Source organism: Schistocerca gregaria, chromosome 7 (assembly GCF_023897955.1).
Source record: "Schistocerca gregaria isolate iqSchGreg1 chromosome 7, iqSchGreg1.2, whole genome shotgun sequence".
NCBI classification, from domain to species: domain Eukaryota; kingdom Metazoa; phylum Arthropoda; class Insecta; order Orthoptera; family Acrididae; genus Schistocerca; species Schistocerca gregaria.
In genome coordinates this window covers 453166707-453181936 of record NC_064926.1, presented here as the reverse complement: position 1 = coordinate 453181936, position 15230 = coordinate 453166707, and the positions used below count along the sequence as shown (strand labels likewise).

The 15230-nt window shown below is 43.1% G+C and overlaps 1 protein-coding gene across 1 annotated transcript in view; it reads right to left on the bottom strand.

The window, feature by feature from the left end:
• Positions 1 to 14950, bottom strand: part of LOC126281981 (cholinesterase 1-like) — a 58764-nt gene extending 43814 nt beyond the window's left edge. Inside the window, exons 1-2 of the mRNA XM_049981363.1 lie at positions 14865 to 14950; positions 4910 to 5044 (exon numbers count right to left, since the gene is read on the bottom strand). Of these exons, the coding sequence (XP_049837320.1) occupies positions 4910 to 5044; positions 14865 to 14948 (219 nt within the window). The 5' untranslated portion in view covers positions 14949 to 14950. The remainder of the gene's footprint in view (positions 1 to 4909; positions 5045 to 14864) is intronic.
• Positions 14951 to 15230: the final 280 nt, after the last annotated feature.

The following is a 15230-nucleotide window of genomic DNA, read 5'->3' as shown; positions in this document are numbered from 1 at the left end:
TGGCTACCCCACGCACCTAAATTGTACATCGGTCTGGTGATTGTCGTGCTGTCATTCATGAACATTATCCCAGGTGGTGTTTTCCAACAATATAATGCTCTCCCCCCCCCTCCCATCACATACCGCTGCTGTAACCTAACATGCTCTACAGCGTGTTGACTGTTACCTTGGCTTGCTCGAAGAGCAGATCTGTCTCCAATCGAGCACCTACAGGGTGTTTCAAAAATGACCGGTATATTTGAAACGGCAATAAAAACTAAACGAGCAGCGATAGAAATACACCGTTTGTTGCAATATGCTTGGGACAACAGTACATTTTCAGGCGGACAAACTTTCGAAATTACAGTAGTTACAATTTTCAACAACAGATGGCGCTGCAAGTGATGTGAAAGATATACACTCCTGGAAATTGAAATAAGAACACCGTGAATTCAATGTCCCAGGAAGGGGAAACTTTATTGACACATTCCTGGGGTCAGATACATCACATGATCACACTGACAGAACCACAGGCACATAGACACAGGCAACATAGCATGCACAATGTCGGCACTAGTACAGTGTATATCCACCTTTCGCAGCAATGCAGGCTGCTATTCTCCCATGGAGACGATCGTAGAGATGCTGGATGTAGTCCTGTGGAACGGCTTGCCATACCATTTCCACCTGGCGCCTCAGTTGGACCAGCCTTCGTGCTGGACGTGCAGACCGCGTGAGACGACGCTTCATCCAGTCCCAAACATGCTCAATGGGGGACAGATCCGGAGATCTTGCTGGCCAGGGTAGTTGACTTACACCTTCTAGAGCACGTTGGGTGGCACGGGATACATGCGGACGTGCATTGTCCTGTTGGAACAGCAAGTTCCCTTGCCGGTCTAGGAATGGTAGAACGATGAGTTCGATGACGGTTTGGATGTACCGTGCACTATTCAGTGTCCCCTCGACGATCACCAGAGGTGTACGGCCAGAGTAGGAGATCGCTCCCCACACCATGATGCCGGGTGTTGGCCCTGTGTGCCTCGGTCGTATGCAGTCCTGATTGTGGCTCTCACCTGCACGGCGCCAAACACGCATACGACCTTCATTGGCACCAAGGCAGAAGCGACTCTCATCGCTGAGGACGACACGTCTCCATTCGTCCCTCCATTCACGCCTGTCGCGACACCACTGGAGGCGGGCTGCACGATGTTGGGGCGTGAGCCGAAGACGGCCTAACGGTGTGCGGTACCGTAGCCCAGCTTCATGGAGACGGTTGCGAATGGTCCTCGCCGATACCCCAGGAGCAACAGTGTCCCTAATTTGCTGGGAAGTGGCGGTGCGGTCCCCTATGGCACTGCGTAGGATCCTACGGTCTTGGCGTGCATCCGTGCGTCGCTGCGGTCCGGTCCCAGGTCGACGGACACGTGCACCTTCCGCCGACCACTGGCGACAACATCGATGTACTGTGGAGACCTCACGCCCCACGTGTTGAGCAATTCGGCGGTACGTCCACCCGGCCTCCCGCATGCCCACTATACGCCCTCGCTCAAAGTCCGTCAACTGCACATACGGTTCACGTCCACGCTGTCGCGGCATGCTACCAGTGTTAAAGACTGCGATGGAGCTCCGTATGCCACGGCAAACTGGCTGACACTGACGGCGGAGGTGCACAAATTCTGCGCAGCTAGCGCCATTCGACGGCCAACACCGCGGGTCCTGGTGTGTCCGCTGTGCCGTGCGTGTGATCATTGCTTGTACAGCCCTCTCGCAGTGCCCGGACCAAGTATGGTAGGTCTGACACACCGGTGTCAATGTGTTCTTTTTTCCATTTCCAGGAGTGTAGAAGACAACGCAGTCTGTGGGTGCGCCATTCTGTACGTCGTCTTTCTGCTGTAAGCGTGTGCTGTTCACAACGTGCAAGTGTGCTGTGGACAACATGGTTTATTCCTTAGAACAGAGGATTTTTCTGGTGTTGGAATTCCACTGCCTAGAACACAGTGTTGTTGCAACAAGACGAAGTTTTCAACGGAGGTTTAATGTAACCAAAGGACCGAAAAGCGATACAATAAAGGATCTGTTCGAAAAATTTCAACGGACTGGGAACATGATGGATGAACGTGCTGGAAAGGTAGGGCGACCGCGTACGGCAACCACAGAGGGCAACGGGCAACTAGTGCAGCAGGTGATCCAACAGCGGCCTCGGGTTTCCGTTCGCCGTGTTGCAGCTGCGGTCCAAATGACGACAACGTCCATGTATCGTCTCATGCGCCAGAGTTTACACCTCTATCCATACAAAATTCAAACGCGGCAACCCCTCAGTGCCGCTACCATTGCTGCACGAGAGACATTCGCTAACGATATAGTGCACAGGATTGATGACGGCGATATGCATGTGGGCAGCATTTGGTTTACTGACGAAACTTATTTTTGCCTAGACGTCAATAAACAGACCTGGCGCATATGGGGAACCGAAAAGCCCCATGTTGCAGTCCCATCGTCCCTGAATCCCCAAAAAGTACTGGTCTGGGCCGCCATTTCTTCCAGAGGAATCATTGGCCCATTTTTCAGATCCGAAACGATTACTCCATCACGCTATCTGGACATTCTTCGTGAATTTGTGGCGGTACAAACTGCCTTAGAGGACACTGTGAACACCTCGTGGTTTATGCAAGATGGTGCCCGGCCACATCGCACGGCCGACGTCTTTAATTTCCTGAATGAATATTTCGATGATCGTGTGATGGCTTTGGGCTATCCGAAACATACAGGAGGCGGCGTGGATTGGCCTCCCTATTCGCCAGACATGAGCCCCTGTGACTTCTTTCTGTGGGGACACTTGAAAGACCAGGTGTACCGCTAGAATCCAGAAACAATTGAACAGCTGAAGCAGTACATCTCATCTGCATGTGAAGCCATTCCGCCAGACACGTTGTCAAAGGTTTCGGGTAATTTCATTCAGAGACTACGCCATATTATTGCTACGCATGGTGGATATGTGGAAAATATCGTACTATAGAGTTTCCCAGACCGCAGCGCCATCTGTTGTTGACAATTGTAACTACTGTAATTTCGAAAGTTTGTCTGCCTGAAAACGTACTGTTGTCCCAAACATATTGCAACAAACGGTGTATTTATATCGCTGCTCGTTTTGTTTGTATTGCCGTTTCAAATATACCGGTCATTTTTAAAACACCCTGTATGAGACATCACTGGACGAGAATTCCAGCGTCATCCACAAATAGCATTAGCCTCTCCTGTATTGATCAAATGCAACAAGCATGGAATTCTTTCCCACAAATTCACCTCCGGCACCTGTACAAGACAATGCCTGCCTGCTTGCATACAACACTTTGGCGGTTGCACCGCTAATCAAAGTACCAGCATTTCACATTTGCAATGGCTTATCTCGCGCTTACATTGACCTGAGATTTTGCAATGTTAATCACTTAAATATGTTAACTAGACGTATTCCAGAAATTTCATTTTTCTACATTATTTTTTTGTGTTGCGATTTTTTTCGTCAGTGTATATTAAATAATTTGTGAATATTTTGTACATATATTTCACAGCTAATGGGCTACGGTGGATGTACTTATATGATTACTGAACCTTAAAGGTAACATCCACATTCATATTAATAGTATCAAAAGGTTATATACGCTACTGAAATATGCATAACGTTTGGATGTCAAAGTAATCGATCTTAAAAGTATCAACTCAACTGGGTACTTATGAATCGTTTTGTATGATTCCTGTCAAAATTTGTGCGGGGGAGGGGAGGGGGGTGCACGACGCATTTAAAGCTCTTCAGATCAGTTACATCAATAATTGCGTTTTTAAAGATTTAGCTTCTCTCGGACAAAACTATGCTGATCCGCAAGCACGGTTTTTAGTATTGTTCCACATGATAACTATTCATACCTACCATTTGCGAAAGAAAGTATCCCATCACATAAGAATACTGAAGATTAGATGGTTACGTCAGACAACTTAAGATAATACACCGACTGCTTGAGAATTATATTATGGCACAACCTGACTAAACGAAAGAGTATGTTGATACGACATATCCTGAAGCATCAAGGAAGAGGTCAGTTACGTAATGAATGGAAGTTTAGAGGAAGGTGGCGGGGGAGGGACGCGGGGGGGGGGGGGGGGGGGGGGGGTTCGGGGTGGAGTCGAAATCGTAGAGAGATACCGAGACTTCAGTAAGCACTCTGAAGTGGATGTAAGTTGTTCTGCAGATATTACGAGACTTGCACAGGATATACTAGTGTGGAGCGATACGTCCTATCAGTTCAAAATGGCTCTGAGCACTATGGGACTTAGAACATAGAACTACTTAAACCTAACTAACCTAAGGACATCACACACATCCATTCCCGAGGCAGGATTCGAACCTGATACCGTAGCGGTCGTGCGGTTCCAGACTGTAGCTCCTAGAACATCTCGGCCACTTCGGCCTGCGGTCCTATCAGTCCTCAAACGAAGAGCACCGCAAACGCCGACGGAAATAACCTCAAATGAGCGCAGTTCCCGATATCGCAAAATAAGAGGAGGAAATCTGTTTATTAAACCGGTGTTACATTAACAGTTCCACTGCTTTAAAACAGCTATGAAACATACTTGCAGTAATTTTCTTTACAGTAACAGTAAAAACTAGCCTCGATGTCCTGAACAATTCTTCGTCTTTGTCATTCGAATGTACATTATGATCATTGTAAAATAATATGAGCCTCCACAAGGATCACATAGGATTGAATGACGTCATAAAAAGAACGATTAATTTCTTTTTGTTAAATAAAGTTATCAAGAGAGCTTTCATCGTATATTAATATATTGAAAGCCTGCTGAGTCCGAAACTGAGACTAAGAGAAAATGTATAGAAAGGGTTGCTATAGAAATAAAAATTTTAATGTATAATACTCACACGGAAACGCAGATCTCCCAGCGGCGGTGTGGCGTATGGTACTCCCAGGAACTGGTTGTAGAGAGCTCCGTTCAGTGACGTGGCCACCACGCCCCTCAGAACTCCGTTCTCTACAGTCACGAATACGTCGTCCCCCTGTAATAAGTTCTTTGTCACCATTCCTCGTAATCAGAGCAATCGATTCGTTTATTGTGTTTACCTTTTCTATGTAGAATTCCCCACTGAACCATACACACAAGCAAAAATCTAATGAGGTAAGTTCCGAGGACCTTGATACCAAGACATGTGACCATTTCTGGCGATCTGTCATCTGAGGAATGTTAGATTTAGATGATATTTCAGCTCATGAGAATGTCAAAGGACTCCCACTATGCTGTAAGAGCATACCTATCCATGTATGTAAAGGAACCTCTTCCAATAATTTCTGGAAGGTCATTTTTAATAAGGTCTAGCCTATCCTCATTTTTTCTCTTTTTGATATGCAAATCCAATTAATCATTCGAGAAAACATGTTCAGATCGATTGAATCTTTCTCTGATTTAATAAGAGAGTAATACCAAAGATTGTAAGATCATATCACCTTCTTCTTCCCTAATTAACAATATGGGCTTACTTACAGTTGGGTTTCCCTTGTGAAACGCAAATTTTATTGTAGCGGTAAGAGTGGAACGTGGATAGCAGATCAAGCCGACCTCTCCCGCGCTTCTACCGAGGGGAGGATGTACAGTTTTGTGTGTCGTTTTATATCACCAGGGGCAGAGGCGACTGGCTGGAGCTGTAATAGCGGGATGAGAGAAGTTTCTACACCCACAGGCCGAAAGAAGAGTGTTGAGAACTCGTGAAAAAAAATAGTGCTGTTTCAATATTTTTCCGACCGGTTATTAGCTGACTAAAAAACAGGCGCTCATGACGGAGGACAAAGGCCCAGAATTCTCGGTACAGAGCAGGTCGACAGACATCAGATTGGGTGCTAAGTTCTTTTACAATCCATGGTGGGAGTAAAACTACAAATGGTATTGACAAGAGGAAGAAAGAATCTTGACAATGTCGGTCAAATTTTTTTTAGCGTGGAATCGTGCACAGAGCAGTTGCTGGGAGCATAGTGTCTTCACTTTTCACCGGACTTCTGTACACTTCTAGAGACTTGTTTTCACTTCAGGGAGCGTTTGTAGGCTTCCCTTCGCATCACTTCATAAGCAGGCAACACAGAGGGTCTTGGCCTTAAGATACGTAGAGAGATGACAGAAATATCTGCAGCTAGATTGGTAGCACCTACACGTCTGCAGTCATCTCCTCTATCCACAACTACAGTAAGATCATAGAAAAATTTCAGCAGCGTTTTCCTTCTTTTTGCCAGCCATTATTTATTCCAGTCTCTGTCTCGCTCTATAGTCTTTACCCTCTCTAGTATCATAGAAGTTACGTCCTGATATCTTAACAAGTGTCCTATTATCCTTCTTCTTGACAGTGTTTTCTATATATTCCTTTCTCTGCCGATTCTGTGGAAAACTTCATCGTTCCTTACCTTACTAGTCCACCTAATTTTCAACATTCTTCTGTAGTAGCAAATCTCAATTGCTTAGATTTTCTTCTCTTTTGGTTTTCCCACAGTCCGTGTTTCACTACGAAACAACGCAGTCCTCCAGACGTACATTCTCAAGAATTTCTTCCTCACGTTAAGGCCTATGTTTAATTCTAGCAAACAGGATCCCTATCTCTTTCCCGCTTACTCCTGTTTGAGTCACAATAAAGTTAGGGATCCATTAGACCCAAATTCACGCAGGCTCACCACGACCGATCCATGGGCATAGCGCTCAAGACGTTCTCCTCTCTCTCGATCATGCAACTACTGCATTCACGCAAGTTCTTTACGTTTAATGAATCTGTTTGGAAGTGGTTAAAAAGGGCGTACATTCCCTTATAAGAGAGACTTTCCAGGCCCTTACTGTACTTTTTCTGCCGGCGGCTATCGAGCGTGCTAGGTGCAACCGGCTGCGTGGCACATGTCGGCACGAATGACGCCTGCCGCTTGAGTTCTGAGGCCATCCTCGGCTCCTTTCGGCGGCTGGCTGATTTGGTTAAGGCAACTGACAACGCACACCGAGTGCAGGCTAAGCTGCCTATCTGTAGCATCGTACCCAGGGTTGATCGCAGTCGTCTGTTTTGGAGAAGAGTGGAAGGTCTAAACCAGAGGCTCAGACGGCGCTGTGACGGTATCGGATGCGAATTTCTCGACCTCCGCTATCGGGTGCAGAATTGTAGGGTTCCCCTTAATAGGTCAGGCGTGCACTAAACGCAGGAAGCAGCTACTAGGGTAGCGGAGTACGTGTGACATGCACATGTGGCTTTTTTAAGGTAGAGGACCGCTCCCTTGGGAGCAAACACAATTTGCCTGTTAAATCAGCCACAGTGTTCTCAGAGAGTCTGAGTCCTGGCAGATCAGAGATAGAAAAGATTAATATGATTTAAGTAAACTGCAGGAGTATCCAAGGAAAGGTCCCAGAATTAGTATCGCTTATTGAAGGTTATAATGCACAGATAGTATTGGGAACGTAAAGCTGGTTGAAGCCAGACGTCAGTGAGAACGAAATCCAAGTTCAGAATGAAATGTTTATCGTAAGGGTAGGTTAGTCGCCAATGGTGGCGCCGTGTTTACTATAGTAAAAAATTTGATAAAATCTAGCTACATTATCACGGATTCCGAATGTGAATTAATATGGGTGAAACTGAGTATCAAAGAACTGTCAAAAATTGTGATTGAATGCTTCTATAGACCACCCAGATCAGGATCTGTAGTTGTAGAGCGCTTGAGGCAGAACTTGCAAAAGATCATTAGTAATTTTCCTGATCATGCCGTTGTAATATGGGGTGACTTCAGCTTGGCAGCTGGGAATGTTATGCCATCAAAACTGGTGCCAGAGACATGGAATCGTGTAGCATTCTTCTGGATGTCTTGTCTGAAAATTACCTAGAGCAGATAGTTAGAGAACCAATTCATGAGGGTAACGTCTTAGACCTCCTGGCAACAAGAGGACCTGAACTTATCGAACCGGTTAACGTAGAGGAAGGTATCAGTAATCATAAGACTGTGACAGCATCTATGAAGACAGGTCCTACAAGGAATGTTAAGAAAAGTAGGAAGATATATTTGCTCAGCCAGGGTGAGAGGATACGAATTTCAGAATATCTCAGCAGTCAGCATCAAAATTCGGTGATGAGGACGAAGATGTGGAGGACAAATGGAAAAAATTCAAAGGAGTAGTTCAATATGACGTAGACAAGTATGTTCGGAATAAGGTTTTAAGGGATGGGAAAGATCCACCATGGTTTAACAGCCGTGTTAGAAAAGCGATATGTAAACAAAGAGCACTTCATCTCAGCCTCAAGAGAAGTAAAACCCTAGCTGACAAACAAAGGCTGAACGAAGCGAAAATGAGCCTAAGGAGAGCAATGAGAGAAAGTTCAATGATTTTGAAAGTAAGACGTTGTCAAACGACCTGAGTAAAAACCCTGCGAGTTTTTGGTCGTATGTAAAATCAGCAAGTGGATCAAAATCATCTATTCATTCTCTCAGCGACCACACCGGCACCGAAACGGAAGATAACAGAGAGAAGGCCGAAATACTGAAGTCGGTCTTCCGAAGTTGTTTGACCGCAGAAGATCATAACACTGTCCCTCCTTTCAAACGTCGTACGAACAGCAGATATTGAGATAACCAATCGCGGAACTGTAAAGCAGCTACTATCGCTTAGTAGTGGAAAGGCTTCAGGACCAGATGACATACCTATAAGCTTATATAAAGATTGTGCGAAAGAACTTGCTCCCCTTCTAGCAGTAATTTATCGTAGATCGCTTGAGCAACGAAAGGTACCTAATGACTGCAAAAAAGCGCAGGTCATTCCCTTTTTTAAGAAAAGCCCTAAGACAGATCCACACAACTATAGACCTATATCGTTGACGTGAGTCTGTTGTAGAATTATGGAACATGTATTATGTTCTTGCTTCTCTATAAAAATCAACATGGATTCCGCAAACAGAGATCCTGCGAAACTCAGCTCGCTCTGTTCCTCCATGAGATTCACAGCGCAGTGGACAACGCTACTCAGGTTGATGCCGTGTTCCTTGACTTCAGGAAGGCATTTGACACCGTCCAGCAATGCGTTTAATGAAAAAAAAATATGAGCTTACGGAGTATCAGAGCAGACCTGTGATTGGATTCAAGACTTTTTTGCAGATAGAAGTCAACAAGTCGCTCTTAACGGAACTAAATCGACAGACGTAAAAGCAATATCCGGAGTGCCACAGGGAAGTGTGATAGGACCGTTGCTGTTCACAATAGATATTAATGATCTAGTATAAAGCGTCGGGTGGTCTTTAAGGCTATTCGCAGATGATGCAGTTGTTTATACCAAAGTAGCAATGCCAGAAGGTAGTAAGAATTTGCAGAACGACCTGCACAGAATTGATCAATGGTGCAGGATCTAGTAGTTGACCCCGAACGTAAGTATATGTAGCACATTGCGCATATATAGGAAAAGAAATTCACTACTATGCAGCTACACTATTGATGACAAACATCTGGAGACAGCGTGTGCCGTAAAATATCTAGGCGTAATTATCCAGAGTGACCATACAAAACAGATAGTGGCAAAAGCAGACACCAGACTCAGATTCGTCGGAAGAATCTTAAGGAAATGTCACTCATCCACGAAAGAAGTGGCTGTAAGGCGCTTGTTCGCCCGATTCTTGAGGACTATTCATCTGTCTGGGATCTCTATCAAGTATGACCGATGGAGGAGATAGAGAAGATCCAACGAAGAGCGGCACTTTCGTCACGGGATCGTTTAGCTGGCGAGAGAGCGTTACGGAGACGCTAAACAAACTCCACTGGCACACGTTACAAGAGAGACGTTGTGCAACACGGAGCGATCTATTATTGAAATATCTGGACAGCACTTTTCAGGAGGAGTCAGACAACATATTACTTCCCCCCACATACTTCACGCGTATTGACCACGAGGAGAAAATTCGAGAAATTAGAGCCAATACAGAGGCTTACCGACAATCATTCTTCCCACACACTATTCGCGAGTGGAACAGGGTTGGAGGATCAGATAGTGGTATCGAAAGTACCCTCCGCCACACACCACTAGGTGGCTTGCGGAGTATTATGTAGATGTAGATGAAGTGTGTAACGAAAGTTTAATGTTTTTCATTATCCTGTGTACACACAATAACGTATAACAAAACTGGGATTTACTTGAATCATGTCTTTAATTTCGTAATTAGTAAATCCTTCAAATGAAATTAATCAGTATAATAGTTGTGGAAATGTCGGCAGTTGGAATTTAATATCAGTATCACCATACTAACAAAACTGCGTTAAATTTAACTTCGTTGGATAACTTTATTAAGCATTTGGATTTGAAGGAGCGGTCCGCCTCCCAATAGGTGCAGTTGATGTAGATCAGACGAGCTAACACACGGCATTTCACAGCAGAGCCCTGTATGACGAGCCGGTAAGACGAAAGGCCCGATCAACTGATTGTCTGTAAAACTTCACCACGCATTTATAGAATAGTGCTCCTGAAAATGAGTCTCCACAAAGGCATGTGGGTTTTCTTTGGACCAACGATGTGAGTTACAAGTGTCAAAAGTATAAATAGTATGAATGAGATTACATGGCAATTTAAAATAAGCCAGCGACAAAACTCCAATCATCGAGCTTTATCTCCTAATAGAAATTCTTGAATCCATTACATATGGTAAGGATAGAGGCTGTGCGTACGTTATATCAACAATATTTTGTATGTAGAAATTCTGCGTGTGATTACTCAAAAATAACAACTGAGCAATATCTGGTACTTCATCACACATTGTTAATTTGTCCGTTCACATGAAATATGACTAATACGCACTGTACTAGTTTTATGTAGGTTGGCGAAAACTGGAGTAAACACTCTAGAATCTGGTATTCTGCGGTTGGAAAATCGTATACTGTTTTCTCTGCAAGCAGTAACAGTGTACCCATTACAAAAACCGTAGACAGTTACCATATTAGCATTCTTAGTAATTGTAAATGCGCTTTAACAGTCGATACTGTAGAACTGGACAGCAGATCACAATCACAGTTGAAAACTTCAATTATTTAAACACGAGAACAACTTCATAGTTTAAAATTCAAAACGAAAATTACAATCGATAGCAATGGATAGATTTATCCCAAATGAATTCATAACAGGTACACAAAACAGGTCAGATCACTATTATAGAAGCATCAAGAAAGTCTACCAAATGTAAAAGAACGCAGAAGCTCAAAGACTGGCAAAGTTCTACAAAAGATCGACATTTAGCGCGAAGTTCAATGAGAGGTGATTTCAATAGTTTCCTCAACGAAACTCTGTCTCAATCTATTAGAAAATCCAAAGACATTCTGGTCGCATGAGAAGCACGCAAGTGACAAGACACAGTCAATACCTTCACTGCGCGATGCGAAGGTAATGTCAACGATAACAGTGACACTAAAGCAGAGTTACTAAATACAGTTTACCGAAATTCCCTCACCAAAGAAGGTGAAGTAAATATTCCAGAATTAGAATCAAGAACTGATGCCAACCAGAGTAATCTAGAAGTACATATCCTTGGCGTAACAAATCAGCTAAAATAGCCCAATAAAGGCAAGTCCTCCGGTCCACAAGGTATACCCATTAGATTCCTTTCAGAGCATGCCGATACAATAGCTCTGTACTTAAGGGGACATTGTAAGTCCTATGCCGCCAATGTTAAATTATCGAATTTTGTGACGCATTATCGTGGAAAATTTTTAAGACACCAACTTACAGTTTTTCATAATTATTGAATGCACCTTTCTAGATACCATGAGCAGTTTTTCGTAATTATTAAATGCACATTTCTAGATACCATGAACTAGAATTATTACTATGTATTGCGGGGCACGTTATCCTTTCTTTAAACGCTCAATTTTTTGACGGAGTTTTGTAAATAAGTGAACATAAAAACAAAACAACTCAGGATATTTTAATTATTCTAGTCCCATATGTGTTGAATCTCACACTTGGCATGCTGTGAAAATTTCATATCTCTATCATCAGTACTTTTTTAGAAAACGGTTCATTTATTGCAAAAAATATAGTTTGGAGATAATGAGGTTAAAAACCTTTTTTATTACAAATTCTTATACAGACTTACATTTCTGCGTGTTTTATGCACTAGAATTACCCTGGCACATAGTCTGTGTCTTCTTCAGTGTCACAACAGCCCAGTGTTTGCCTCCTCCTTTTCTTTCTTGCTTCTTTTGTCATTTGCTGAGAAGCTAACTGTGCTTCGCGTACATGAAGCTCATCCACTTCCCGCAGTCCTTTAGCTGTGTTCTGTCCAAATCTTACCCCTAACTTCTCCATAGCCTTAAGTCTTTCTTAGTTCCCACCGCTAAAAGTTACTACAGTATCAGACACAGCTAACTATAAAGTCATAAGGCCAACAAAAACATTTTAGGCACACGGCTCCACACAATATTATCATTCACATTCTGGGTCTTTCCATGTAAACACTTCTTTAGTAGCTCAGGATTTGCCAAATCTCTGTAAATAGATTTAATCGCCTCCATTACTGCCAAAGGAAGACAATGTTTATGTGTAAATTCATGCACAGTGCCAGAAAATTCAGCTTGCCTATATTTACACCAAGTGTTTGGTGGAGGTAGACACAAAGCATGACATGGCTTTTCATCGGCTGATATTCGATGAAAGAAAGTGCTCCACACAGCTCTTTTCATCTTCTCTAAATTATCTGCCAGTACAACGATGTGATAATCCATTTCTTGCCCTTTGTGAGAAAGTGAAACGCCTACAGCCGTCCTTTTGATTTTATTTGTTTTGTAACTACCAGTTTCGGCAATACTAGCATCAGAAACAAAGGACTTATTTGTTTATTCGTAATGCCAACTTCTGAGACGTAGCAGTAGTCACAAAACAAAGCAATTCACAGCCTTCTAGACTGTATAGTACCCAAGGTATGACAGCTCAACTGTGGTGGTATAAGGGGTAGCCGCGAAATTTGACAGTCACACGTCAACATTCAAAATATTATTTGAAGGTCTCACAGTTGTATGATTTTAATGTATTATACACCAAAATGTCAGGGAAGTCCAAAGTACGTTATGGTGTAGAAAACAGAAAATGTCAAATTTCAACGAATTTCACGTATAATGTCCCCTTAACAATCAAATTCAACCGCTAGCTCGACGGGAGGTCAGGACCTAAAGACTGGAGAATTGCACACGTCACACTAATACGCAAAAAATGAAATAGGAGTAATTCGATAAATTATAGACTCTTATCACAGATGTCAATTTGCAGTACGGTATTGAAAATATACTGTTTTCGAACATTATGAATTACGTCAACGAAAACGATCTGTCGACATGCATCCAGCACGGATGTAGACAATATCATTCTTGTGGGACACACCTTATTCTTTATTCTCAAGAAATGAGGCAGTTCACAGAGGATTCCATATTACTAAGATTCTAAAAGGCTTCTAATCAAGTTGCGTGCTTCTGGAGTACCGTCTCAGACTGTGCGACTGGATTTGTGATTCACTGTCGGGAAAGCCACAGTTCGTAGTAACTGGCGAAAAGTTATCGCGTAAAATAGAACTGATATCTCGTGTTCTCCGAGGAAGTGTTATATGCCCTCTACTGTTCCTAATCTATATAGACTTACAAGTAGGAGACGATCTGAGCAGCCAAGTTAGACTGTTTGCAGATGATACTGTCATTAACCGTCTAGTAATGTCAGGAGAAGATCAAAACCACAATTATAAAATGATTTAGACAAGACATCTGTATGGTGCGAAAAGTGTCAATCGATCCTAAATAATGAAAAGTGTAGGGTCACCACATGATTACTGTAAGGAAGGATTAATGAGAAAACGGACAGCATTAAAGGCTGTCAACTCAACTATATAATAGAAAATTTGAAGGGAAGGCAAACCAAAGACTGCGTTTTACCGGCAGAACACTTAGAAAATGATACAAGAAACTGCCTACAAGACGCTTGCTCGTCATCTGCTAGAGTATTGGTGTGCAGTTTTGGAACCTTACCAGATGTGAATGACGGAGCACATCGAAAAAGTTCAAATAAAGGCAGCTCGTTTTCTATTATCGCGATGTAGGGATGAGAGTGCCACGGATATGATACGTGAGCTGCGGTGGCAAAGATTAAAACAAAGGCGTTTATCGTTGCAGCAGCATCTTTCCACGAAATTTCAGTCTCTAACGTTCTCCTCCAAATGCGAAATTATTTCGTTGACACACACGCACATAGGGACAATGGTCATCATAGTGAAATAGAGAAATCAGAGCTCGCACGGAAAGACTGAAGTATTGGTTTTACCCGCGCGCTGTCGGAGAAACGCAAGAGAAATAGTTCAAAGTGGTTCAGTGAACCCTCTACCAGGCACTTAAGTGTGAATTGCAGGGTAGTCATGTAGATGTAAATGTAGAAACGATAAATAATCCAAAGCAACTAGAGTACCAACACGCGAAATGAAAACGTATTTCGGTAGTCAGCTGCATATCTCTGTAATCAACCAAAAGTGTACACTTGTTACATGGCACGTTTTATTGAAATTAATCTATAGTACTACATCCTAAAATATCTTCTGTTCCTCCTGAAAAACCTTGTAAGCGCAGTTCAGCAACTGAAAATGACGACACAGCGGTGAAGAAACTAGACTCGACATTTCGGAAAAAGTGCTCGTCACATCCCATTTTGCCTCTCCACTTTTAAGATTTGTTTTGGATCCCCAGACAATTCCAGACAAATAATGCGACAGTATCATGGAGATTCAACAAGGCCTACATTTCTCCAAAAACTGATGTCTAAGGAACATTGAAGTTTAGCTCTACTCCTTTTGTTGTTGATTAGCGTACCTCTTGAACCGTAGGCCGGCGCGGGACAACCACTGCCCCTGTGTACAAGACCACAGCCAACAGCAACAGCGCGACGGAATGCATGTTTGCGTCTGAGCGAACACATTTGTGTTTCCAATATATACTCACAGATCATATCGGAATCACTTCCGATTTGCTTTACGATAAAACAAACGCGATAGTTATGTGTACTTCAGTTACCCAAAATACTCTTCGAAGAAAAGTATTATCTCCTTTCTTGCGACATACGTGGTAATCTTTGTTTTCACTGCAGAAGTCAGCAACGTATCACCATACGTAACGATCAACTAGATATGATCGTCAATGAGTTGTTGGACATGTCATACAGGAAGAAACTTGTAGACT